The sequence below is a fragment of the Apostichopus japonicus genome, chromosome 22, assembly GCF_037975245.1.
Source record: "Apostichopus japonicus isolate 1M-3 chromosome 22, ASM3797524v1, whole genome shotgun sequence".
Lineage (NCBI taxonomy): Eukaryota > Metazoa > Echinodermata > Holothuroidea > Aspidochirotida > Stichopodidae > Apostichopus > Apostichopus japonicus.
The window spans coordinates 21,246,968-21,272,828 of record NC_092582.1 but is presented as its reverse complement, the minus strand read 5'-3'; the positions used below and the strand labels follow the sequence as shown (position 1 = coordinate 21,272,828).

General features: G+C 37.8%; 1 protein-coding gene across 1 annotated transcript; it reads left to right on the top strand.

The window, feature by feature from the left end:
• Nucleotides 1-115: 115 nt before the first annotated feature.
• Nucleotides 116-25,785, top strand: LOC139963853 (valine--tRNA ligase-like). The gene is made up of 23 exons (XM_071965056.1): nt 116-637; nt 1,143-1,215; nt 2,116-2,216; nt 3,435-3,562; nt 3,920-4,084; nt 4,587-4,788; nt 7,581-7,689; nt 8,138-8,317; nt 8,709-8,833; nt 8,976-9,079; nt 9,430-9,588; nt 11,995-12,085; nt 12,938-13,043; nt 13,644-13,714; nt 14,312-14,542; nt 14,993-15,140; nt 19,177-19,304; nt 19,641-19,796; nt 20,105-20,308; nt 20,885-20,996; nt 21,146-21,318; nt 22,473-22,622; nt 24,396-25,785. The coding sequence occupies exons 1-23, from the start codon at nt 422-424 to the stop codon at nt 24,474-24,476; spliced, it is 3,213 nt and encodes a 1,070-aa protein (XP_071821157.1). The 5' UTR covers nt 116-421; the 3' UTR covers nt 24,477-25,785.
• The last annotated feature ends 76 nt before the right edge of the window (nt 25,786-25,861 follow it).

Below are 25,861 nucleotides of genomic sequence, written 5' to 3'. Positions count from 1 at the left end.
TTTTAAAACTGTAAACAATTATGAAATATCACAAATGAATACATCTATTGTACAATTATTTAATTGTTCTATACATATTTGTTTATTTTATATTTTATTATGATGATGCAATCTAGCCTGAGACATGTGTGTCATTCAGTTAAATACATAGGGCTATGCAATATCGTCGAAAAGTTGCGTTAGGAGGACCAGGTTTCGTCGTTAAAGTAACAAATCTAATTTAACGGTAGTACAGTAGATTATTTTCCGTAGTTGTACCCCTAACGTTATATACAAACATCATTCTTGCGGATATATTTCAACCTTTTGTGCTCAAAACTAACTTCCGTAGACTAGGGCCTTGGCTACTACTACTAGTACTACTGGCCTAACTACTACTACTGTACTTACTAGTAATACTATAGTACCTACTAGTGATAAAATGTCTGCAGCTGCAGGTACAACCAAAGGACCCCAGGACGTTGAAATGGAAGCAAGTAACCCCAATGTGCCAGTTGGTGATGGAGATGAAGGGCCGGTTCAAAAGACAGCTGCTCAGTTGAAGAAAGATGCAAAAAAACAAGCAAAACTAGACAAATTCAATGCCAAGAAAGCAAAACAAGCAGCTGTACAACAAGATGCTAAGCCTAAAGAAGAGGTAGGCCTATGTTGTTACTTTGTAAGGTTTCCTCTATTTGGAGATTGGGGCATAACAGCAACAGATCCACCCTGGCTAAATGTGTATTAAAGCCCAGTGACAGATACTTAATTGTTTTAAGAATCTTCAACATTGTTAGTTGAAAGCATCATTTATACCCCTTACTTGAGATCTTGCTCATCGACCACGAGGACTAATTTTATTTGATCGGCTAAACTGTTCCTTACAAGTGATCTGTATCGATGTCATCATGGCAGATGTTCTCCAAAAGCTTTACTCAAGTATCATAATGTCCTTGTTCATTTATCCTTGAAGGATTAGAATATTTGCTAAGCTGTCAATGTTCTTATGTTTAGAATTTCATAAAAATGCAACACTTTTTTTGTTGAGCTAATGTACTCTTTATATTACCTATAAGATTGCAACTAGATATAGTTAGATCGATCTGTAGAGTACCTGGCCTACTGTATTTTCAATGGTGTTAATACTGTTATTCTTCATACAGAAAAAGGAAAAGAAGAAAAAAGAGAGGACTTTGATTACCTATGATAAACCTACGAAGCCTGGAGAGAGGAAAGGTAATTTAAACCCAAAAGTAAATTTCATGTCTTTGAAGTATAATGTTCAAGTAAAATATCAGCCAATTTGAGGTTTTCCTTTCGCAGTTCAGTAACTATGCACCTTCATAATTATTGTACTGAATTCTAAGCCCCATGGCCCTAAATTTAAAAATTTACTTTGAATCATATGCAAACTCACAAATCAAATATGGGTTTCATTTGCTTAAATATTGCCCTGCAAGTTACATGACTGGTGTAGCATTTTTCACTGACATCCACAAAGGGTTGAGCCCTTCTTTATTATGGTAATTACTTTTGGTTTCGTGTTAGCTACATGTACTTATAATATTTAGATAAAATTAATGACACTTCAACTATTTCTGTGGAATCATCTCTGCCCATTAATTAATCAATTAATGATGCAGTCTACATAAATGATTTGAATGTATATAACCTGCACTTTTTATAGTAGTAGCCAATATAACTGATTTTTCATATTCAATCTTATGTTTTAGGTCAACATTAGTGGAAGTGTTTTAACTGGGAGTAGGCTGCAATTACAATAAGTTATTTTCATATTCCATATTTACAAATACCTGTATGTTAGATCCCATTAACTCAAGATAATCATCATTGGCTCTGTATTTTACCCTGGAATTTAATGACTTTACCCAGATCACATCTGGAGACATGTTTAGCTCCAGTAACTAATAATTCAAAAATAGGAATAACAAGAAAAGTCTAGTTTTCATGTATCTACATTTAGTGAAGCTACATGTCTGTTATTATTTGATAACAGTGTGATTGAGAGTCGAATCATAGAATTGCAATAAAAAATACCGAAAGACATTTCTACTAATAGCAAAATCATTTATTCGCAGTAAAAATATGTACATTCAAATATTCATATTTTTTCAGATGTCTCTGGTGCAATGCCTGACAGCTACAGCCCAGCTTATGTGGAAGCAGCCTGGTACCCATGGTGGGAGAAGTCGGGATTCTTTAAGCCTGAGTTTGGAGTAAGTTAAGTGTCATGAAAGTGTTCCTGTAAGCAGTGGGTATCCAGATGCTGAATTATTGTGAGCATTTAATTATAATTGTTAGTTTATTCTGGTGAAGTATTTCATTTGCTTTTGTTCTTCTGTCTTTGATGGCTTTTCTTAATAACTGGACAATGATATCTGGTAATGTTGGTTGTGTTCCAGGACATATCATCTTTAGGTTGTTGTTATAATCCAGCAGAGGAGGTATGACGAGACATGTTTTGTCAATATCAGGCTTTCAGCTATTACAGTAGACCACCCTAACAGAAAATAGATAGTTTTCTTAACATGCCTTATGTTATATGGGAAGAGGACTGGGGGATAAGGTACCAATGGCCCACATAACTTGCCAAGAACTGTAGTCTTGTTAGATCCAATACACCAGGAGCCATCTTATAATGCTTATTTGAACCAACCAAATCATGCCAGCAGTGTTAATGCTGCATGATTGTTTTGAACATCAAAATGAGTATTATTGATAACTTAGGAAATGACAAATTTCACCATGTTACACTCCAGTGACCATAAGCCTACAATGAACCAAGGGCAACTGTTTACAGAAATTGGCCCTCGATTGTGAAAAATTAATTTCATCTCTGATAATACCTTTTCTAGGAATGGTTAATATTTATGTTTATGTACTCGAAGAGTGTATCTCACTGATTGTGCCTGATTGGTCAGTTTCCAATGTTCTGCTCTCAAGCTCCAGTAAACCAATCATTATCATTGATTCCACAAGGGCAAATACATTTTTGAAACCCCCAGAAGTAGTTATTTCATGAAAAAAAGCATGAAAGGAAATGTTAATTAGAAGACGGTGATAGATGCCAGATGGTAGCATACTGAACAATGAGTTCAGATAGTCCATGTCAATTGTATTTATGGCCCAAAAAACTGTACACATAGTTCACAATGTCTTAGACAGGTTTGTGCCAATTGCTGTCAGAATTCTGTTTATTTGACAATGAGAAAAGCTTGGTTCTGTTGATACAGTAATTAGTGACTACTATACTCATTTCGTCAACTGCAAGTCACATTAATGAAAGGAATGGAATTTAAATCTATAAGTTTTAAGCTTTATTTGTTTTTATTGGTTTTTTTTAACTGTGCCACAATTGGTCCGAGTGAAAATGTCAAACAGGTTATTGTCCGACACTATTCATGTTATATCAAATGTTAACTTTTTTCTCTCAGGGAAGAGATATCAGCAAACCCAATCCTAAAGGTCAGTTTATGATGGTCATTCCACCACCTAATGTTACTGGCACACTTCACCTGGGACATGCTCTTACATCATCTGTTCAGGATGCTCTTTCCAGATGGTAAGCAAAGAAGGTTTTGATCAACCAAAGGATAGCCCCAAGTGCAATATTATTTAATGTTAGTCAAAACATTACCATCAGACAATTTTCATTGCATCATTACTTGAGTTTTCTGTGTATAACCTCTGAGTAACTTATATCTTCCATGATCATCATACATTTTAAGTATTCAAGTGATTTGTACTTCAGCATGTAATGTGCATTGGTAACAGCTTACAGGGGTATCGGTTGTTGCAATGACACTTGTGTGAAATGGCTAAGTACATGTCGGCCATCTAGAGATAGTTGTCTGCAACTTTTTGTCAGGTTGAAGCCATTAGACCCGTTTTATCATTGTTATTTCTGTCTTGAATTTAGGCACAGAATGCGAGGTGAAACTGTACTGTGGAATCCTGGATGTGACCATGCTGGCATTGCTACTCAAGTTGTTGTTGAGAAGAAGCTGTGGAGGGAAAAGAAGCTAACAAGACATGATCTTGGGAGAGAGAAATTTGTAGATGAAATTTGGAATTGGAAAAATGAGTATGTGTTAATTTATCAAAGTTGTTGGCTGGAGTTTAGTATTACTTTATACACCCTTTACTTTGCTGTTACTTTAGTTAATTTGCAAACCACTACTGCACAACATCTGCCATGAATGTCTGGATTAAAGACTACTCTTCAGATGGTAAACCATTTGCTTTAATTCTTGTTTGTGCATTGATATGTCAGAATGTGTATATTAATGCTATAATTATTAAAGTTGTTTCGGTGGATGCCTATGAACTGCTACTTTCTCATTGCAATGGAAGATACCTTAGCTTGTTTTCTTATTCAATGCAACAAGTGGTAGAATGGATGAAAGCTTGTAGTTGGCAATTCACTAACATGTTCAGACTTCTTGTTCTTGTCCAAAAGATGCGCAAACTTAATCCTTATCAACACTTACCATTTTCAGTTTAGTAAGGTAATGCTCTGCATAAGTGTATCCAAGATGTTTAACTAGTAATTTGAATCTGCAAGCAAGACATGTCATATATTTCAGGAAAGGTGATCAAATTTACAACCAACTTAAATTGATGGGTTCCTCATATGACTGGGACAGAGAATGCTTTACCATGGAACCAAAACTATACAAGGCTGTAACTGAGGCTTTCATCAGACTTATGGAGGATGGGACCATTTATAGAAGCAACAGACTTATCAACTTTTCGTGCACTCTGAAATCAGCCATCTCGGACATTGAAGTAAGAATAAACAAATTTTAATGACCAGATACAGCTTTAGAAGTGTGCGTATTTGCTTTATTGGTACTTTGGAATGACATAATATGCTTCAGAAATTGAGACAAAAACATCAATAACCCTGAAAATTCAATAATGCTGAAATATTAATTGTAAAATATGTTTTAGTCTTTAAACACAAATATCATTGTAGAGCTGCACACATTGTTAGGGTTACCCATTCTATGTACAGGTACAGAATAGTACCCTATCATATGACCAAATGTAACATTAATACTTTTTTTGTGTGTCTTTCAAGCTATTCATGGAATGAATGGTTGTCTTTATCTGTAAGGAACTGGTGTAAACACAGAAAGATGTTAATGACTGTAGACACAGAAAGATGTTAGTGACTGAGTAGACCTAGAAAGATGCCATGTTAGTGACTGTAGACACAGAAAGATGCCATGTCAGTGACTGTAGACACAGAAATATGCCATGTTAGTGACTGTAGACACAGAAAGATGCCATGTTAGTGAATGAGTAGACACAGAAAGATGCCATGTTAGTGAATGAGTAGACACAGAAAGATGCTATGTTAGTGACTGAGTCGACACAAAAAGATGCCATGTTAGTGACTGAGTCGACACAGAAAGATGCCATGTTAGTGACTGAGTAGACACAGAAAGATGCCATGTTAGTGACTGAGTAGACACAGAAAGATGCCATGTTAGTGAATGAGTAGACACAGAAAGGTGCCATGTAGTGACTGAGTAGACACAGAAAGATGCCATGTTAGTGAATGAGTAGACACAGAAAGATGCCATGTTAGTGAATGAGTAGACACAGAAAGATGCAATGTTAGTGACTGTGTAGACACAGAAAGATGCCATGTTAGTGACTGAGTAGACACAGAAAGATGCCATGTTAGTGAATGAGTAGACACAGAAAGATGCCATGTTAGTGACTGAGTAGACACAGAAAGATGCCATGTTAGTGAATGAGTAGACACAGAATGATGCCATGTTAGTGAATGAGTAGACACAGAAAGATGACATGTTAGTGAATGAGTAGACACAGAAAGATGCCATGTTAGTGAATGAGTAGACACAGAAAGATGCCATGTTAGTGAATGAGTAGACACAGAAAGATGACAAGTTAGTGACTGTAGACACAGAAAGATGCCATGTTAGTGAATGAGTAGACACAGAAAGATGCCATGTTAGTGAATGAGTAGACACAGAAAGATGCCATGTTAGTGAATGAGTAGACACAGAAAGATGCCATGTTAGTGAATGAGTAGACACAGAAAGATGCCATGTTAGTGAATGAGTAGACACAGAAAGATGCCATGTTAGTGAATGAGTAGACACAGAAAGATGCCATGTTAGTGAATGAGTAGACACAGAAAGATGACATGTTAGTGAATGAGTAGACACAGAAAGATGCCATGTTAGTGAATGAGTAGACACAGAAAGATGCCATGTTAGTGAATGAGTAGACACAGAAAGATGCCATGTTAGTGAATGAGTAGACACAGAAAGATGCCATGTTAGTGAATGAGTAGACACAGAAAGATGCCATGTTAGTGACTGTGTAGACACAGAAAGATGCCATGTTGGTGACTGTGGTCAGTGTGAGCTACAGTATGATTCGTGATCTTATATCTTTTGTCAAATCTGATATCTTCAATGAGCAATTATGTTCCTCTTTGTTTACCTTGTGACCTGGCCTATGGAGTGTCCTTCATTTGAGACTTGCAATACGTAATTTTGCATTTGTAGTACATAATGTTTGTATAAACTTACCAACTATAAGTCTGTTGTGTTAATGTTGAACCTACATTGTGTTAAGCAACATTGAAAGGGATGGAACATGTGAGCGAACATAGTACTGTAGTAGGTTTAGATGAATAGTGATGAGAAGGAGGTTTGATGGGAAGTAGCTTGACAAGGAGAAAGATTGTGGAGAGGAAAGTGGACAGGAAGGGAGTTGACAAGAAGGATAGGGGAAGGGGAAGAGTTTGACAGAGAGGTGTTCATGGGAAGAAACCAGTAAAAGGAATGTGTGAGTGTCTGCACAAGAAATAGTTACAAAGATTGTGGCACCCTTGTGCAATTGTGTCTGATGTCATATCTTCATCCAAAATGTGGTTATCATATATTGCCAGGATTCAAACTGGTTATTTGTCATTCAACACTTTTTGTCATGGCCCTGCACTGTTCACACACATACTTTTGTCTATGTTATTTCCTTAAGTTGACAATTAACAACATACTATCTAACTGTACTGTAATAAATGGGTATTTGACTTCACCAACTTTCCAGACTGTATGCAGTATTGAATTCTAAATTATTCATAGGCCCAAACTGACTGATTTTGGAGTGATTTTAAGGAATTATCCAGAGAGATATGTTGTCTGCATGGTAAAGTGAAAATTTGGTCATCTTACAAAATACAACAAAACTGTACAAAGTAAGGGTTTAAAGGTTGAAAACACTGAAAATTATGAGTGGATGGCAAGTACTTTAGGGTATCACCAATACAGTGTCAAAGACACCAGTCCTTGGAGTCCAGAATGAGAATACTATTGCAAATATCTACAGAACCATTAGGAAAGTCTGGTAACAGCTTTTAATTCCAAAGTTTAAGGGTTTTATCAATTCTGCAATTATTTAAATTTTTGTTTTGTTTTATTCTGCTGCTGCACTGTATAACTATGGCAGCTCTATTTGTGGCAGATAACAAAAGTTATGTGATTTTGTCTGTTTTCTTTTACTATAATTTGTATGTGCCACTTCTTTTTTACTATTAGGTTGAGAAGAGAGAACTAACTGGCCGCACCCTCTTGGCAGTGCCTGGGTACGATGAGAAAGTAGAATTTGGTGTCCTGGTAGAATTTGCCTACCGAGTGGAGGGTTCTGGTAAGTTGGTGATCCATATCTTGGTAGCTGTTACTGATTAAGCCTTGGCTAGGCCGCTAGGGTATTCTTTTGAAACTCAATTAGAGCAGTGAAGTATCCATGACAAGCTATTCTTTATGACAGTGTAAGATCAGAATATCACAGATATAACAGGAGTACCAATGAAACTCATTAATGTATGCTAAGACATTAACATCCTCAAGCAGTATTATTTGAGCAGTATTGAAATGTCTGGAACACACTTTTGATGTATGTAGATAAATACTAACATCTTACATTTGATAAACGTGTTGGATGCTTCATGTATTGATTTGAGTGATTATGTATTTTCTTAATAGTATGGAAGCCTTCCTAATTGCTCCTCAGCAGCAGCAAATAGGACAAGTCTCTCACATGATTCATGCTTTTGTTTTTTGTAATTCCATAAAGTGTCTGTTGTATTTTACAGAGGAGGAGGTTGTTGTAGCCACTACCAGGATTGAAACAATGCTTGCCGATACAGGAGTAGCTTGCCATCCAGAAGATGAAAGGTACAAGCACCTCCGAGGTAAACGTGTCCAACATCCATTCAGGAATTGTACTCTTCCCATTGTTTTCGATGACTTTGTGGACAGAGAATTTGGAACAGGTAGGAATGGCTTGTGTGAACATCTAACATACGTGTTACATTGAAAATGTTGTTAAGTCACAGATTACTCCCAGGGTTCTACTTTAGATCCACTGGTCTACTAGGTGACCTCACCGTATCCTCACTGTGGCTCCATCTAGTCCTTGTTTGTATTTGTATGCAAGTTGGGCATTTACTCTTGTAGAATAAAGTTACAGATATGATAAGCACCGCTCATCTCTTACTTCTTGGTTTCCATTAGTGTTTATATTGATATACAGCCAAGGATACATCAGAAAATAAATGGTTTTTTTGGGTAGTGTGTCTGCAATGAGATAATAAGACCTTCCAGGGTTACCTTTGAAGAAAGATTATTCCTTCCAATCTCTCTTGGATAATTTTCTTTTTTTAGGTGCCGTGAAAATTACGCCTGGACACGATCATACAGATTATGAAGTTGGGAAGAGACACAACCTGGAATTCTTGACTTTGTTTGATGACAATGGCCTAGTTTCAAAAGTTGGTGGTCAGTTTGAGGTAAGCAATTCATTTTATGAAGTTTGTCTAGTATTTCTGCTGAAATTGTTATGATAAAATTTCATGAAATGTAACCTCAGGTCTTGATTTATCAAGCCATTCTGTTTGGTGAAAAAATTGAATCTCCTGTTCCATGATACAGGGTCAGAAGAGGTTTGATGCCAGGAAGACTGTAACAGAAGCTCTGAAGGAGAGAGGTCTATTCAGAGGCATCAAAGAAAATCCAATGGTTGTTCCAATATGCAGGTAGCTCCCACATCCTCACATTTGCTTTCAACATTTCTGTAGTTTAATATAATACAGCTAACATTTGTATGTAAACTTTGCCTACCTGCTTCCATGTATGCTTTACATCAATTTAAGGAAGGCAGGTAGCTTATTGAGAAGTTGTAACTTTGACAGTGTTAACTGTTTGTTAAGTTTGATAAAGCAGTGGATGTTAGTCAAAATTGCTAATGAATATGATACAGTTAGTATTGTAGCTAATTCATGTAATATAACTTGTTTTGTTTAAACGTGACTTTTTGTTGACATTGGCACCAAGCATCCTTTACAGCCTTCACTTTGTTATTGATATTAATTTGTTCCATTTGTAGTCGCTCAAAAGATATCGTAGAACCTCTGTTGAAATCTCAGTGGTTTGTGAACTGCTCAGATATGGCAAAACAGGCAGTTGAAGCTGTAGAGAAAGGCGACCTGAAGATCATTCCTGACATGCACATCAAAACCTGGAACCACTGGCTGAAAAATATCAGGTAGTCTTTTATTATTGCTTAGACACATTGAGTTTTGTTCTGTTATAGACTTTTTTGTTTCAATGGTAATCGTAACCTTTGCATTCATGATGGCGTATAAGTGTGCGTGCGTGTGTGTGTGTTGGTGCGTTTGTGATGCCCAGCTTGTAACAGGATATCTCAAGAAGGGAATGCTGGACCAATTTCATATTTGATGTGTAGAAGAACCATACTGAGAACAAGAAGCCTATTGCTTTGGGTGGAAATCAAAGATCATTTGCGGTTACCAGGGACCAAATTGTGGAAACCTTGTAAACACAATATCTCAAAAAGGGAGGCTTGGGAAGATCTCTACTTGGTATGAAGGTGTATATTAAACATTGAGATACAAGAAGCCTATTGATTTTGGTGGAGGTCAAAGTCATTTGGGGACAACAGGTCAAATCGTGAAAGCCTTGTAAACATGATATTGCAAGAAGGGAACCTTGGACAGATCTCATATTTAGTTTGTAGATGTACAAATTTAAGGAGTCTATTATTGCTTTTGGTGGAGGTCATAGGTCATTTGAAGTCAACAAACGTCAACCATTTACTTTGCTCCCCTCTTACCTGTCTCTCTACACACCTTCCTAAACATAATATCGCAAGGGAAGCTTGGACAGATCGCATTTTTGTTATGTAAATGTACCACATTGAGTACAAGAAGCCTAATGATGTGGGCAGAGGTCAATGGTTCTTTTAGTTCACCAGGGGTCAAATTGTGAAAACCAAGATTTACACAATATCTCAGCAAGGACAGATGTCATATTTAGTATGTTGATGTATCTATCACATTTAATACAAGAAGCCTGTTGTTGAGGTCAATGGTCATTTCTGGACAGCCTGTGTCATGTTGAATGTATTGTTTGTCACACCACACTGCTTTTCACTCTATTACTTAGACCAAGTATGTTTTACACCCTCCCTATACATTACGTCAAATTCATGAAGAAAACTGCTTGTGTTACATCATTGAATTTGAACCACAATGCATTTTTGCATTCTGGTTTCATATCTTGGTTTATGGGTGGCTAATTTGTGTGTCATGCCTACCTGCTGGATGCATTATCTTTGAGTTCTCCTGCTTCTGTTGAATGATCTTATTTGGATGAATATCCTTTTTACTTTTCTTACTTTGTGTACTGGAGCCTTTGCTTATGCAAGAAGGCACAATAGATTGACAGTTACATTATTGATATTTTTCCCCTTTCCATCTCAAGCTAAATCTATTGTGTACCTTTTCTTGTGAGAATGACATTTTTGTGGTTACTTGCCATAGGCAGGCAAGTAACCTATGCAGTCAAGTTTGTATGTGTGTGTGTGTAAGTGTGTGTGTGTCTGTGATGCCCTATTTTATGGCTTCCCCATAATTAGTACAAGAAACCTATTGTTTTGGGTGGAGGTCAATGGTCATTTGGGGCCAGCAGAGGGCAAAATGTAAAAATCTAAAAAATGCCATATCTCCAGAACCGGAACATCAAAGGAGCTCATATATGAATGGTAGTATAGCCTTATGTAGTGTAAAGTTATTAAACAATTTGGTGTAGGTCAGAGTTCATTTAAGATTACCAGGGGTCAAAACTTGAAATCTTTGAAACACGATATCTCCAGATAGGAAACCTGCAGGTTCATATTTGGCATGTGGCTTCCTTATAATTAGTACAAGAACCCTATTGTTTTGGGTGGAAGTCAAAGAGGGCAAAGTGTGAAAATCTTTAAAATGCTGTACCACCAGATAGGAAACCTCTGCAGTTCTTTGCATGGGGCATGTGGCTTCCCGATAATAAGTAAAAAAACCTTATTGTTTTGGTGTAGGTCAAAGGTCATTGGGTTCATCAAAGGTCACACTCTCTTAATCCTCATAAACAAACCTTGTAAACATGATATCCTAATATTACATTACATAGCTCATATTTGGCATATGTCCTTCTTATAGTGAGTGCAAGAACCCTATTATTTTGGGTTGAGGTCAAAGGTCAGCAGATGTCAAAATATCAAAAGTACTTTATCGTGAGATCTTTACCTTCAAATGATATTATATATGCATGATAGGATACCCACATGATAAGTAAAATGGCTCCATAATTTGGTATAGGTGAAAACTCATTTAAGGTTTCCAGAAGTCAAATCCTATGAAATTTCTAAAGTTCGGGTCTCACATAAGGTGTGAAATTTATGCTGACCTGACTTCCTCATATGTAGTAGCTGTTTTAGGGGGAGGTCAAAGGTCGGCAGGTACATGCAGTATGAACCTCAGCCATGTTTATTTTGCAAACTACTCTTGTGCTTAATATATAATGTATTTAAAGAGAGTAACAGTTGGGAGGGGTTTCCCTCTGGTTTTACATAAAGTAATAACATCTAATATATTTTGTACATTATTTCCAGAGATTGGTGCATATCTCGGCAACTGTGGTGGGGTCACCGTATCCCAGCATACTTTGTGACTGTTCACGATTCAGATGTGGTGCCAGGAGAGGTACGGGCCCCATTTTGACTCTATGTGTAAATTAGTGTTCTTTGAAGCAGGGTTTATCCTATATTATAACTGGTGAAAATGAAGCTGGTAGAGAGGGAAGTACTTGTTATTTCTCACTGCTTTTGTGTAGACCTGTGCTAATGAAGGTTTCAACACCGTGTGCTCTGTCAATGACCAATCATAGCTGTAAATAACATTTGACATATACAAACAGTTTATTAAGATAATAAACCATATGTAGCATTGCAATTTGGCTTTCATATGTTGTCCATCAGCTTAGAAGTGTTTGAGTTTTGAAGATAAATACATAAGTATTGACAAGTAAACCCATTTATTACATAATTAACACTAACTGCTTGTTGTTCATTGGTTAATTTATGTCACATGATACAAACAATGATGATTAGTAGGTACTATAGAAGATCAGGTGAGCAGTTACAATGAGACAATTTCAGTGAAGGAGTTCCATTGCCAGGATAACAATGTGAGGAAATAAGGCTGAATGACTAAAATAAAACAGTTTACTTTGATGTCCTTCAGTGTCTGTATTTCCAAGTATTTCCAGATGACATGAGTTAAAGAAACAAGATAGTTGATTGGTAACAGTTTTTGCATTCGCTACAAGTTTCTGTCTAATTTGTTAAAACAGGTTGAAGTTTTCAAAATAGAGTTGACATACGTAGTGATATCAGCCTGTTGAAGATAAAATCACCATGTTGCAATAAAAACTTGATAAGTGTAAAGCTTGAATACATAGTCCAAGTTTCATTGATTTTGTTAAGCAATTCACTGGTATGTTTTGGGTTATTTCAATGAATAATGAAACAGGTTCATTCCTTTTATTTGCTGTAGGACACAGACATGAAGTACTGGGTTTGTGGGCACACAGAAGAAGAAGCCAAAGAGAAGGCAGCTGCTAGATTCAAAGTCAGTAAAGACAAGATATCCCTAAAGTGGGGTAAGATGATAACAGTAAATGAAAACTGTAATTGTTCATACATGGTATTGTAACTCAAGGAATGAGGTGGACCTTTATTATGGCTTCGGAAGCTGGATTGACACTTACAATATGTTCACAGTCCCTCACAACTTCATGCTAAAATAATTCTTGTCTCATGCTGCGCTATAAACACATCCTCTACTAGAGATCAAACAGGCCATTATGATGGCTTGAAGCAGTTATTTTTCCTTTGGTAATTTTTGTATGTTGCTCTGTGTAATTGGATTGCCGTATCATATGTGATTCCAAGTTAGAGAAGAATTCATAAAGACAATGGAAATAGTTGGATGTCTTTGATTCTAAATAGAACTGGTGATTGGTAATTGCACAGAACAGTCACACCATGTTTTCTCATTGAATGGATGCATTTCATGCGGAGTAGTCAATGTAAGTCAAATAAAACAGTATTTTTAACAGCTTCATATTGATGAATGTAGCTTTGCCTTACAACGTTGCATATGAAGCATATATTTTGGACTAAACTATTCACAAATGCCAGAATGGGTTGCTTTCTGATTCATTCAGTTAATCTTATTGTTGTCTGTTTATGCTTCGCAGATGAAGATGTTCTGGACACTTGGTTTTCTTCTGGATTATTTCCATTTTCTATCTTTGGTTGGCCAGATAAGGTAATGCTACCACAGATAAGGTAATGCTACCACAGATAGGGTAATGCTACCACATGCAAGGTAATGCTACCACAGATAGGGTAATGCTGCCACATACAAGGTAATGCTACCACAGATAGGGTAATGCTACCACAGATAAGGTAATGCTACCACAGATAAGGTAATCTACTACAGATAGGGTAATGCTACCACAGACAGGGTAATGCTACCACATGCAAGGTAATGCTACCACAGATAGGGTAATGCTGCCACATACAAGGTAATACTACCACAGATAGGGTAATGCTACCACAGATAAGGTCATGCTACCACAGATAAGGTCATGCTCTTACATCTAGTAGGTTAGATTTTTGTACACCTGCTATGATAGTGTGAAAGTGCAAGGATAAATACTGATATTTACTTTGAAAGACAAACAGATACCTTATGAGCAGATTAAATATGTCTTGTATCTTGAATGCAATAAACTAACCAAAGGGTTTCTGTTACAAGCATGGTTGATGGCAAAGAAAGTAATCCAAGCAGATGCTTTAGATCATTACACTCAGGACACTGGAACCAACGGTTGATTAAATATCTACTTCTCTTCTAATTCAGACCCAAGATCTGGAGGTTTTCTATCCTGGGACTTTGCTTGAAACTGGTCATGACATTCTTTTCTTCTGGGTGGCTCGTATGGTAATGATGGGAACCAAGCTCATGGGCAACTTACCATTTAAAGAGGTGTACTTGCACGCCATGGTCAGAGATGCTCATGGTAGGAAAATGAGCAAGTCACTGGGAAATGTGATTGATCCAGTAGATGTTATCAGAGGAATCACCCTGGAAGTGAGTTTATAATATCTGAACAGCTTGAGCAGGATAATCTCTGCTTCAATCCAATTGAAAGTCTCATGTATGATGGATATTGTATTATTGCCTGTTTTACTGTTTAGCCACATTCAACTTTGTATTATGTGCTGAGAAGAGCCATTTGAAAAATAGAAATGCTGGAAAATGTTGTCACATCCGAGATCATTAGTCAGTTCCAACTTATTCAAATATCCTTTATTTAGTGTTACGAGAGTGGCATTTTGCTGTGGAGTATCTATGGTTAGTCATCCATTTCTCTGTCAAGATTAAGAGAGGCATTACTGATGTGCCAGCAATGAGTGAAGGTGTTCCTATTTTATGGACTTGATAATCTTCTCCAAGACTTTGTAGTCTGAGGATTACACTTTGATTTCGCTCCATGTTTCTATGAATTCTCCAAGACCTTTTTAATCTTTTTTATCATAGGATTTGCACAAATTATTGGAAAAGGGTAATTTGGATCCAAAAGAAGTAGTTAAAGCTAAAGCTGGACAGAAGGAAGACTATCCAAATGGAATCCCAGAGTGTGGGACTGATGCTCTTAGATTTGCCCTCTGTGCCTACACTGCTCAAGGTAAGCCAGATGGCACACAAGCAATCGTGTCATTTTAATTGTTTTGCTTTATAATGTTTATCACTACAGTGGATGGGTTAGTGAAATACCAGAACCAAAGCTATGCAGATTTTATGAAGTATGCTTATTTGAGAGAAGTCACAAAGATTTGAAATGTCTTTCCATTCTGTTAGATACCAATAAGCACAATTGTCAGGATAAATGTGAAGTGTGGTCTACTGGCCACTTTGTCTCACAGAAAGAAGAGTAGAGAAGATACTGTCTGAATGGGTCTGTAACTTGGTGTGCAGTTACGGTAGTTTTGTTGCTGGACTGTCTGAGTGGGTCTGTAACTTGGTGTGCAGTTACAGTAGTTTTGTTGCTGGACTGTCTGAGTGGGTCTGTAACTTGGTGTGCAGTTACGGTAGTTTTGTTGCTGGACTGTCTGAGTGGGTCTGTAACTTGGTGTGCAGTTACAGTAGTTTGGTTGCTGGACTGTCTGAATGGGTCTGTAACTTGGTGTGCAGTTACGGTAGTTTTGTTGCTGGACTGTCTGAATGGGTCTGTAACTTGGTGTGCAGTTACGGTAGTTTTGTTGCTGGACTGTCTGAATGGGTCTGTAACTTGGTGTGCAGTTACGGTAGTTTTGTTGCTGGACTGTCTGAATGGGTCTGTAACTTGGTGTGCAGTTACAGTAGTTTGGTTGCTGGACTGTCTGAGTGGGTCTGTAACTTGGTGTGCAGTTACGGTAGTTTTGTTGCTGGACTGTCTGAATGGGTCTGTAACTTGGTGTGCAGTTACAGTAGTTTGGTTGCTGGACTGTCTGAATGGGTCTGTAACTTTGTGTGCAGTTACAGTAGTTTGGTTGCTGGACTGTCTGAATGGGTCTGTAACTTGGTGTGCAGTTACGGTAGTTTTGTTGCTGGACTGTCTGAATGGGTCTGTAACTTGCTGTGCAGTTACAGTAGTTTGGTTGCTGGACTGTCTGAGTGGGTCTGTAACTTGGTGTGCAGTTACGGTAGTTTTGTTGCTGGACTGTCTGAATGGGTCTGTAACTTGGTGTGCAGTTACGGTAGTTTTGTTGCTGGACTGTCTGAATGGGTCTGTAACTTGGTGTGCAGTTACAGTAGTTTGGTTGCTGGACTGTCTGAGTGGGTCTGTAACTTGGTGTGCAGTTACAGTAGTTTGGTTGCTGGACTGTCTGAATGGGTCTGTAACTTGGTGTGCAGTTACAGTAGTTTGGTTGCTGGACTGTCTGAGTGGGTCTGTAACTTGGTGTGCAGTTACGGTAGTTGTGTTGCTGGACTGTCTGAATGGGTCTGTAACTTGGTGTGCAGTTACAGTAGTTTGGTTGCTGGACTGTCTGAGTGGGTCTGTAACTTGGTGTGCAGTTACAGTAGTTTGGTTGCTGGACTGTCTGAATGGGTCTGTAACTTGGTGTGCAGTTACAGTAGTTTTGTTGCTGGACTGTCTGAATGGGTCTGTAACTTGGTGTGCAGTTACAGTAGTTTGGTTGCTGGACTGTCTGAGTGGGTCTGTAACTTGGTGTGCAGTTACGGTAGTTGTGTTGCTGGACTGTCTGAATGGGTCTGTAACTTGGTGTGCAGTTACGGTAGTTTGGTTGCTGGACTGTCTGAGTGGGTCTGTAACTTGGTGTGCAGTTACAGTAGTTTTGTTGCTGGACTGTCTGAGTGGGTCTGTAACTTGGTGTGCAGTTACGGTAGTTTTGTTGCTGGACTGTCTGAGTGGGTCTGTAACTTGGTGTGCAGTTACAGTAGTTTGGTTGCTGGACTGTCTGAATGGGTCTGTAACTTGGTGTGCAGTTACGGTAGTTTTGTTGCTGGACTGTCTGAATGGGTCTGTAACTTGGTGTGCAGTTACGGTAGTTTTGTTGCTGGACTGTCTGAATGGGTCTGTAACTTGGTGTGCAGTTACAGTAGTTTGGTTGCTGGACTGTCTGAGTGGGTCTGTAACTTGGTGTGCAGTTACGGTAGTTTTGTTGCTGGACTGTCTGAATGGGTCTGTAACTTGGTGTGCAGTTACAGTAGTTTGGTTGCTGGACTGTCTGAATGGGTCTGTAACTTGGTGTGCAGTTACAGTAGTTTGGTTGCTGGACTGTCTGAATGGGTCTGTAACTTGGTGTGCAGTTACGGTAGTTTTGTTGCTGGACTGTCTGAATGGGTCTGTAACTTGGTGTGCAGTTACAGTAGTTTGGTTGCTGGACTGTCTGAGTGGGTCTGTAACTTGGTGTGCAGTTACGGTAGTTTTGTTGCTGGACTGTCTGAATGGGTCTGTAACTTGGTGTGCAGTTACGGTAGTTTTGTTGCTGGACTGTCTGAATGGGTCTGTAACTTGGTGTGCAGTTACAGTAGTTTGGTTGCTGGACTGTCTGAGTGGGTCTGTAACTTGGTGTGCAGTTACAGTAGTTTGGTTGCTGGACTGTCTGAATGGGTCTGTAACTTGGTGTGCAGTTACAGTAGTTTGGTTGCTGGACTGTCTGAATGGGTCTGTAACTTGGTGTGCAGTTACAGTAGTTTGGTTGCTGGACTGTCTGAATGGGTCTGTAACTTGGTGTGCAGTTACGGTAGTTTTGTTGCTGGACTGTCTGAATGGGTCTGTAACTTGGTGTGCAGTTACAGTAGTTTGGTTGCTGGACTGTCTGAGTGGGTCTGTAACTTGGTGTGCAGTTACGGTAGTTTTGTTGCTGGACTGTCTGAATGGGTCTGTAACTTGGTGTGCAGTTACGGTAGTTTTGTTGCTGGACTGTCTGAATGGGTCTGTAACTTGGTGTGCAGTTACAGTAGTTTGGTTGCTGGACTGTCTGAGTGGGTCTGTAACTTGGTGTGCAGTTACAGTAGTTTGGTTGCTGGACTGTCTGAATGGGTCTGTAACTTGGTGTGCAGTTACAGTAGTTTGGTTGCTGGACTGTCTGAGTGGGTCTGTAACTTGGTGTGCAGTTACGGTAGTTGTGTTGCTGGACTGTCTGAATGGGTCTGTAACTTGGTGTGCAGTTACAGTAGTTTGGTTGCTGGACTGTCTGAGTGGGTCTGTAACTTGGTGTGCAGTTACAGTAGTTTGGTTGCTGGACTGTCTGAATGGGTCTGTAACTTGGTGTGCAGTTACAGTAGTTTTGTTGCTGGACTGTCTGAATGGGTCTGTAACTTGGTGTGCAGTTACAGTAGTTTGGTTGCTGGACTGTCTGAGTGGGTCTGTAACTTGGTGTGCAGTTACGGTAGTTGTGTTGCTGGACTGTCTGAATGGGTCTGTAACTTGGTGTGCAGTTACGGTAGTTTGGTTGCTGGACTGTCTGAGTGGGTCTGTAACTTGGTGTGCAGTTACAGTAGTTTGGTTGCTGGACTGTCTGAGTGGGTCTGTAACTTGGTGTGCAGTTACGGTAGTTGTGTTGCTGGACTGTCTGAATGGGTCTGTAACTTGGTGTGCAGTTACGGTAGTTTTGTTGCTGGACTGTCTGAATGGGTCTGTAACTTGGTGTGCAGTTACATTAGTTTTGTTGCTGGACTGTCTGAATGGGTCTGTAACTTGGTGTGCAATTACAGTAGTTTTGTTGCTGGACTGTCTGAATGGGTCTGTAACTTGGTGTGCAGTTACAGTAGTTTGGTTGCTGGACTGTCTGAGTGGGTCTGTAACTTGGTGTGCAGTTACGGTAGTTGTGTTGCTGGACTGTCTGAGTGGGTCTCTAACTTGGTGTGCAGTTACAGTAGTTTGGTTGCTGGACTGTCTGAGTGGGTCTGTAACTTGGTGTGCAGTTACAGTAGTTTGGTTTTTGGGTGTTAAAACAACTTGATCATGTGTCATGTTTGGAAGTTGCTTACAAGCTTCCACAATTTGGAAGCAAACAGTACAAAATGTGGTTTATTTCTGCTACCATTAAAACAACATGAAGTGGTTTTCATCATGGTGTGTGACCCATGATAGGTGATACAAGACACTTTGCAAAGTTACTAGTGCTACAACATTGCTAGTTTAACTGATATGATGATCTAGAACTATATTAGCTCAGTGTAAGACTCTCCTATTTGTTTTTCAATCTGCCTAGGTCGTGATATCAATCTTGATGTGCTACGTGTGGAAGGATACAGAAGGTTCTGCAACAAACTATGGAATGCCACCAAATTTGCTCTAATGGTATTGGGAGACGATTTCAAACCACTGAAGGAATTCAAAGTAAGCACTGTTGTTTCATATTCATACATGTGTTTGTTGGCTATTTATGTGTTTTGTTTGTATTTACTAAATTTCAAACATGAAGTGACTGCAATATGTGCACCAATCCCCACCCCCCCCCTCATATAGGAAAAGACTTATGTGAGGAAAATGATATTAAAATGAAATTTTTTTGTAACAACTCTGGTATTAGTTTACCTTTGATGAAGATCCTTGACGTAGTTTTAATACATAATGTTTTCTAACATTTTTTCAATGTGTAAATCTTTAAAGCATGACTAGTGCTGCTCATTGTATAACACAATTTATCCCAAATTCTTCTTTATATAAAACCAGTTATCAGGAAGTGAGCATCCTGTTGACCTATGGATTCTCAGCAGATTGTCAGGAACTGTCAAGAAATGTGAGGAGGGCTGGCCAGCATATGATTTCCCAGCTATTACTACAGCCATCTTCTCCTTCTGGCTGTATGACCTTTGTGATGTTTACTTGGTAAGGGTTTGTTCTATATTCACTATGTCCACTTCAATCTGAATGGTTTCTATTTGTGTCATTGAATGCTTAGAGTTCTGCAACAATGTCTTTCAAAAATATGAATTTAACTTAAAGACAAGTAGAACGACAGCCTATGGTGGAGAGTTTTAAATATAGTGGCAGAATATAGCTGTAATGTTACTGGTGCATGTAACTGGAAGATTTCCCAACCTTATGCATTTTATTCACCTCCTTTACAATACAAGTAGCTTTCTTATATGATCATATAGTATCAGCAATCTGTGGTTTTCTGTTATCTTGTTCAGGAATATGCAAAGCCTCACATTCAGACCAATAACTCTAGGACAGACGGTATCCGCCAGATACTGTACACCTGTCTAGATGTGGGGCTACGTCTCATCAGTCCATTCATGCCATTTATATCAGAGGAATTGTTCCAACGATTGCCAAGAAGGATCTCAGAGGCTCCACCCAGTATTTGTGTATCGCCATATCCTGAAACTCAAGATGTGAGTATACCAATAGGTAGAGAACATTGTACTAGCTTTAGCTTAGTTTCCAAGTATTTTTAGAACGAACAAAGATACTTGCAAGTGCATCGCTTTATATATCATCGATAACTCATTGCTTTAAAATCTTTTGATTTATTCATCATGGCCTGTCTGTATTCCCCCCCCCCCCCCCTCCTCTTCACCCTCCTCTCTTGACTGTGTGCCAAATTGGGTAAAAGTGGGTAAAGATTTCATGTAGTAATTAAAATTGATTTGATTAGTTTAGAAAGAGTGGTGGACTCTCCAAGTCTCCATGCCTGGTTAAGTGATATATAAAGGTGAAGGGAATAGTGTTGATTACCTGATGTTCTGATACAGTAGTTGGTAAATTGGCATAAGTACCAGATGAGTTATGTAGGCCAACTGGTTTATGGTGGATTAAGATACTGTGACCATTATATGGTAACAATGTACAGCATGATAAGCTATTGCAAGTAACTACCTGAGCAGTATTACCTCTTATTTCCTTCCTATTAGTATGTATGTTCAGTTTTTTCTTGCTATATTTTAAAAGACTGGTTCTGTTTTGTCTAGTTTCCATGGTATAACCAAGAACTGGAGCAAACAGTGGACTTTGTGCAGATCATTGTGAACAAAGCAAGGTCGATGAGATCTGACTATCAACTAACAAAACAACGAGCTGATGGTAACTAATCACTAAATATTCTTTTTAATTTGACTGCAATTATGAAATTGATCTCAGTTTGATGAACTTACACAAATGACATTCCATTCTTATTGCTTCCCCCTGGTGATAATCCATGTAATGATACTTTATGCATTTCTTTTCTGCAGTATATTTACGGTGTACAGACAGTGCTACAGCGAAGGCCTTAGCAGATTATGCAGAGACTGTGAAGACTCTATCTTCATCAGGCGAAGTCTCCATTCTCCTTAATGAGACTCCTCCAGTCGGTTGTGCAATGCAAACTGCCTCAGAGAAATGTGAAGTTCATATGTTACTTCGGGTAGGTGTAAACAAACAGTTATTTCTTCAGAAATAATTAACTTTTCAACTGATTCTTATAGAAACCAGAAAACAGAGCCACATGAAGCTAAGTAGTTTGAATTTCTCACCAAGCCAACCTAACCACATTCAGTTACAACTAGATTAGAAATTGTTGATTAACTTCATGTCTAAAAAGTCACAACAAACATATTCAATATTTGTACAAGGGAATCTAGTATAAACTAACTTGATTGTTTCATACACCATGTTAACAGTAGTTTGAATTTATCCTTCTAATGCAGTCATAGATACCAACAAAGATGTAACTAAACTGATATGTAAAAAAGTTAAGACTTTTGTGATGCAGTACTGTGAACACTTTCATACACCATGTCAGCACTAGTTTGAATTTATCCTTCTAATGCAGTCATAGATACCAACAAACAGGAAGCTGAACTAATATGTAATAAAGTTAAGACTCATGTGATGCAGTACTGTGAACACTTTCATACACCATGTTAACAGTAGTTTGAATTTATCCTTCTAATGCAGTCATAGATACCAACAAAGATGTAGCTAAACTGATATGTAAAAAAGTTAAGACTTATGTGATGCAGTACTGTGAACACTTTCATACACCATGTCAGCACTAGTTTGAATTTATCCTTCTAATGCAGTCATAGCTACCAACAAACAGGAAGCTGAACTAATATGTAATAAAGTTAAGACTCATGTGATGCAGTACTGTGGACACTTTCATACACCATGTCAGCACTAGTTTGAATTTATCCTTCTAATGCAGTCATAGATACCAACAAACAGGAAGCTGAACTAATATGTAATAAAGTTAAGACTCATGTGATGCAGTACTGTGAACACTTTCATACACCATGTTAACAGTAGTTTGAATTTATCCTTCTAATGCAGTCATAGATACCAACAAAGATGTAGCTAAACTGATATGTAAAAAAGTTAAGACTTATGTGATGCAGTACTGTGAACACTTTCATACACCATGTCAGCACTAGTTTGAATTTATCCTTCTAATGCAGTCATAGATACCAACAAACAGGAAGCTGAACTAATATGTAATAAAGTTAAGACTTATGTGATGCAGTAATGTGGACTCTTTCATACACCATGCCAACACTAGTTTGAATTTATCCTTCCCAGGGAGTCATAGATACCAACAAGGAGGTATCTAAACTTGAGCAGCAGAAAGAGAAACTGGTATCACAGCAAGATAAACTCAAAGAGAAGATGGAGGTTGAGGGTTACCAAACTAAAGTACCAGAGAATGTTAGGAAATCAAATTCTGAAAAGGTGAGTGTAATGAAATGGTAGTTTGTAACAGATTGATAGCATCAAACCCTTGGATTGCAGAAGGTAAATCATGTTCATCTGTCTTGACCAAGAGTAAAAGATGCTTCTGATGGCATTGGTGATGACTTTTGTTTTACATTATGTTTTATATCTTGTGGAAGGCAAAAAGAATCTGTTCTATGGTGTGTGCTTGTGGGTGTGTTACATTGGCTTAACACTGTAACTCAAGATAATATGTGGTGAATGAACTTCATACTTCACATGTGGATCCATCCATCTTTATTGAGTGCCAGGTCACAGAGTCTGAAATTGTGGTTAGCATGATTACATCAAAAAGTGCATCAAGGTTGAAATTATCATTGGTTAATAGATCCTGCTTGGTGTGTAGAAGAGCCATATTGAAATTGGTGGTGAAAGGTCAACATAGAACAAAGACTGAAAATTGTCATAACACAATAACACAGTAAGTTTAGCATAGGTGAACTTAACACTTGGCATGTAGAAATATCATTTGAAGTCCACATAGGGTCAAATTGTTTTTACAAGTTTTCAGAAAACAATGTTTTTCTACCACATAAGGTGGATCCATGTACTACATATGGAGTTCATCCAACCTCCACTTTGTGATTTAACATGTTTTAAAGGTGTTTGGATGTTGACCTCTGGTGACCTCAAATGAAGATGGATCACCACAAAAACAATATGGTTCTTCTTTTCAAATAAGGTGCATGTACATACCAAATATAAAGTTCACCGACCATACAGGTTTTGAGTTAATGTGTTTACAAGCCAGGGTGTCATTCACACACATACTTATGCAACATCACCTTGTTTCCTTTTGCCTCTGGCAAGGAATAAACAAAGCATGGATGAACCTCCACATTAGTGCAATTGCCTTGCTAATCACTTGAAGTTGGTTAATGGTCAACTCCGGAAGAGATATTCCTGTGGCAGAAAATGTGACACTTATGTTGGAAGAAAAATATTCCACTGTTAGTTGAAAACCCTATCTCAATGTCTTGCCCCGAACTGCCAGCTCAAGATATGGTTGAACTTACAGTATTCCCTGGAGTAGATTACAGTAGATATGTGATGTCAGACAGGCAAATGTTCTTCAAAAGCTTTATGTCTATTATAGTCTTCTTGTTGATTTATCTTTGAAATCTGATGATATTTGGAATGTTTGTTTAGCTGTCAAGTTTCTCAGTATATAGAATTTGCTCTAAATCAACAGCTGTAGAAATAATATTTTCCCCTGTGAATAAGTGAGTTAAATATTTACCCATTTTAAGGCCTTCTCCTGAGTTCCGTTATAGTCAATTATCAAACGTTTACTTCTCTCCGCTGAAAAAAGTGTTTGAAATTAGTTTCTCATCAAGTTATCTTTGATTGAAAGTTAAGTGAATTTCCATCACCCCCTCCCTGTCACACATGCGAGTCATTTCAGTTTTTTCTTTTTTGCCCGATTGAACCTTCATTGCTACCTTACTGGTAGAGACATGGTATCTGATTCCTTCATTATTCACTCTCACTTTAATAGTGATTTTATTGGTGTATTTATGACAATTTAAATGTCGAGAACGCATAACAGGTGCTGCTTTGATGCTTGATCAATTGTAGGATTAAAATAGCTCAAGTAATATTACAATATATTTATTGTATCCCTAAATAGTTTGCCAGTGTTTTAAATACAACTGTAACACTCCTGATTAAGACCTTTGTAAAGTGTTCATGCCAGCATTCCATAATGTCAATTATCTCATTCTCACTCAGTTTTCCAACATGGAGACAGAAGTTAAGAAGATTGAAGAAGCAATTCAGATGTTTAAGCTGGTAGCTGATGGCAGTGCCTGAATCTCATTGCTACTTGGATACAGTTGTCTTCAGGAAATGTTTGTATTCTACCTAATCAGAGTGTTTAGAGTATACTGTATTGAATAGCAGAGAAATAGCTTGGCATACACTTAACAGGTTGCATACCACATATTAATGTATCGTTGTATTCCCTGGATTTATGTGAGATAAAGAGACTGATAGTTCACTTTAAAAACAGATGAACATCTCAAGAAAGAGCTGCGTTCTGAATGCTTATCAAATCTTGTTATAGGTGAACCAAATTAGCCCTCTGTGAATTATCATGTTATGTTTCTTCATTGAAAAAACATGACATGTTAACACTTTCGTGCTTGAATTGCTGATTTTGAACACATGATAATTATATTCTGTGATTCTTAATGGTTGACTAAATAATGAAGTCAGCATCAGATGCAGAAATAGTCTACCAAAATCATGGAACTTGAAGTCACCTTCCATGTAACAATAATATTTCTCTATAATTACTTTTCTTGTAGTGTTCACCACTACCATGCTTGATTTGTTTATTTTTGTTGTGATATCCGCATCACGTTTGTTAGTGTTAAGTTCATTTTTGAAGGGGATCTGCTTTGGTGTTTTTGTTCCGGTATTTGGTAATATTTGTCACATTTGAAGTATAGCACAAGTACTTACATTTACTTCTTAGGTGATTGGGTGCTTAACAGCCAGTTGGAAACTTCTTGTTTGTTTAGGTTTAGACAGTTTGTGAAGCAGGTTAATTAATCATATACACATTCCAGTAGATTGATTGTTGCATCTGTGAAATTGTTAAAATAAAATCATTTCTGCAACAGATTACCAAGTACCAAGCAGAGTAACTGATATTTATTCTACTAATTTAACATTTGCATTTCTTTGAAATTTGATTGCTAATAAATTACTACATGGATTCCCCATATCATAATATAACCATAGGGCACTCAATTAGGAAATGATACTTATGCAAAGAAAGGACTGAACAAATAATGCTTCAGCAAAGAGATACCAAACCATAGATTCATTTAGGGCTTCAATCAAACTTTAATCACATGCATCAGAAGAGACAAATCATTTTCATAATGACATTGGCTAATGATAGCAGAAGCAAAGTACTGTACTATATCAGAATGATTAAGTGTTAATCTGTTTACAGGTGATGGAAAATAATATATATACAGTGTATATAAGTACCCTGCCATTCAGTTAGGATACCAACACATTAAGGTCACTTTATATGGGGGCTTAAATCAAGGCTTGCATACATCTAAATTGAGAATGATAAATGAAATAAAATACAAGCAATTCTTTACTATACTTTCTTGCATGTCACTTATTTCTTGCTCACTTTTTTTTTTACTTGCTATCCTTTGGTTGGAACTTGACAA